The sequence below is a fragment of the Phoxinus phoxinus genome (genome assembly GCF_949152265.1).
Source record: "Phoxinus phoxinus genome assembly, chromosome: 14".
Taxonomy (NCBI): Eukaryota; Metazoa; Chordata; class Actinopteri; order Cypriniformes; family Leuciscidae; genus Phoxinus; species Phoxinus phoxinus.
The window spans coordinates 1,267,245-1,269,744 of record NC_136889.1 but is presented as its reverse complement, the minus strand read 5'-3'; the positions used below and the strand labels follow the sequence as shown (position 1 = coordinate 1,269,744).

The 2,500-nt window shown below is 38.0% G+C and overlaps 1 protein-coding gene across 1 annotated transcript in view; it reads right to left on the bottom strand.

Moving 5' to 3' along the window:
* adgra1b (adhesion G protein-coupled receptor A1b) overlaps nt 1-2,500 on the bottom strand; it is a 160,439-nt gene that overhangs the window by 147,952 nt on the left and 9,987 nt on the right. The window contains exon 2 of the mRNA XM_079635790.1: nt 578-649. Coding sequence (XP_079491916.1) covers nt 578-649 — 72 coding nt within the window. The remainder of the gene's footprint in view (nt 1-577; nt 650-2,500) is intronic.

The following is a 2,500-nucleotide window of genomic DNA, read 5'->3' as shown; positions in this document are numbered from 1 at the left end:
TCTGCTAACTAGAAAACAATTGTGTGAATTATAAATGTTAATATCAATATAATCATATTGTAATGAATCACATAATAAAACGATATTTCTGCAGTCGATATAAAGCATAAAATCTGCTTCGCTTTAGAGATTTGATCATAAATTCATCTTTGACGACTCCGCTCTGATTAAACTGACCTTTAAATATTAAACTGGGTTTTTTCAAGTAATTAACGATGTGCCAACGACCCAATTAACTGATATAAACGGTAATAAATACAGTTTTTAACACTGGTAATAATCATAACTGTGTCTTGATCATCAGATCCTCATATTACACTGATTTCTGGAGGATCATGTGACACTGAAGACTGGAGTAATGATGATAAATTCAGCTTTGATCACAGGAATAAATTACACTTTACTGTATATTCACATAGAGAACTGATGATTTACATTGGAATAATATGCCAGATAATTACTAGGAACTAGATACAGATATGAAAGAACATATTTCTAGTGATTGACAGGCCTCGTTTGATAAAGTTATTGATACACACATGACTTGGACACAGATGTATTATGGTCTGTAACTCACAGTCTCTCCAGAGCTCTCAGGCCGAGGAAAGAGTTATTCTGCAGACTCGAGATCTTATTGTTGCTCAGGATCCTGTGGAGACACAACAACACACACCATAAATACAGGAGAAGTGCTGCACACACGCACACACACACACACACACACACACACACACACACTGTAAATCTCCTGACTGCTTCATCACTGGAGTGTTTGTGGTCAGAGAGAGAAACTAAAGTTCTCCAGCAACACTTTCTCTGGAAATAAAGATGCTGAAAGTTTAAGGCTAGTTATGATTATTGTTCATATTAATATTGTATTCAAGGTTACTTGATGTATTCCCTAACTATGACCTTGTCCTGCTGTACTGTTGCTACGGAAACATGAGAAATCCAAAACATTTTTTAGATCTTTTGAACAATATCCCTCAACAGAGTATTTTACAGTCTGAGCAAAAACACTTATAAATATGAACGGCACAGCGGCAAAAAAAACAACAAAAACTGTTTAATTAAAAGTGACATTGAGAAAGTGAAAAATAATTATATAAAACTAAATTCTATCAGGTTTTTTTTTTTGGTCAGAAAAAAAACTTAAATGGCACCATAAAGAAAAGAAAAAAAGAAAAAAAATGTCTATATATATATATATTGTTCATAGAAAAGAAAGAAAAAATATAGACAATTTTAATAGTATATAAAAATATAAAATAATAATGTGTGTGTGTGCGTTCGTGCGTGTGTGTGTGTGTGTGTGTGTGTTTGTGTCTGTATGTGAGTGAGTGAGCGAGTGAGTATGTGTGTGTGTGTGTGCATGCGTGTGTGAGTGAGTATATGTGTGTGTCTGTGTGTGTGTGTGTCTGTATGTGAGTGAGAGAGTGAGTATGTGTGTGTGTCTGTGTGTGTGTGTGTGTGCGTGTGTTTTTGTGTCTGTATTTGAGTGAGTGAGTATATGTGTGTGTGTGTGTTGTGAGTGAGTGAGTGTGTGTTGTGAGTGAGTGAGTGAGTGTGTGTGTGTGTGTGTGTGTGTGTGTGTGTGTGTGTGTGTGTGTGTGTCTGTATGTATGTGAGTGAGGGAGTGAGTATATGTGTATGTGTGTGTGTGTGTCTATGTATGTGAGTGAGTGAGTGAGTGAGTGAGTGAGTGTGTGTGTGTGTGTGTGTGCATGTGTGTGTGTGAGTATATGTGTGTGTGTGTTTTTGTGTCTGCATGTCTGTGAGTGTGTGTGTGAGTGAGTGAGTGAGTGAGTGAGTGAGTGAGTGAGTGAGTGAGTGAGTGAGTGAGTGAGTGAGTGAGTGAGTGAGTGAGTGAGTGAGTGAGTGAGTGAGTGAGTGAGTGAGTGAGTGAGTGAGTGTGTGTGTGTGTGTGTGTGTGTGTGTGTGTGTGTGTGTGTGTGTGTGTGTGTGTGTGTGTGTGTGTGTGTGTGTGTGTGAGATATGGTATACATTTATTTCTGCAATGTTAGATCATTTTAATCCACTTAGAATGGAATGAAGATTCAATTCTTGTTCACATATTGTTTCAAGTAAAGTAGCTTGTGTTAAACTGTGACACAAACAACAGCCTGAGCTGCACATCAGCCCTGATCACAGCAGACACACACACACACACACACACACACACACACACACACACACACACACACACACACACACACACACACACACACACACACACTGTGTTGCTGTTTTCACAATCTGTCCAGACAAGAATGTACATTCTACATTCAGATTCTCTTCCAGTGCAAACACTGTCACGCTGAAGCAACAGTTTCAATCTTACTAAGTTAAAGTTAAACTGTAAAGCAGCTTCCTGAATAATAACACGTCTCGTTTAATGACATGTACGTCTGCACGTTTACATGGAGTCGAAACCTCAACAGAGATCTAGAAAAGGAAAAGCTTGTATGTGATTCAGTGAGAACTGTAAACTAGTCAGCAT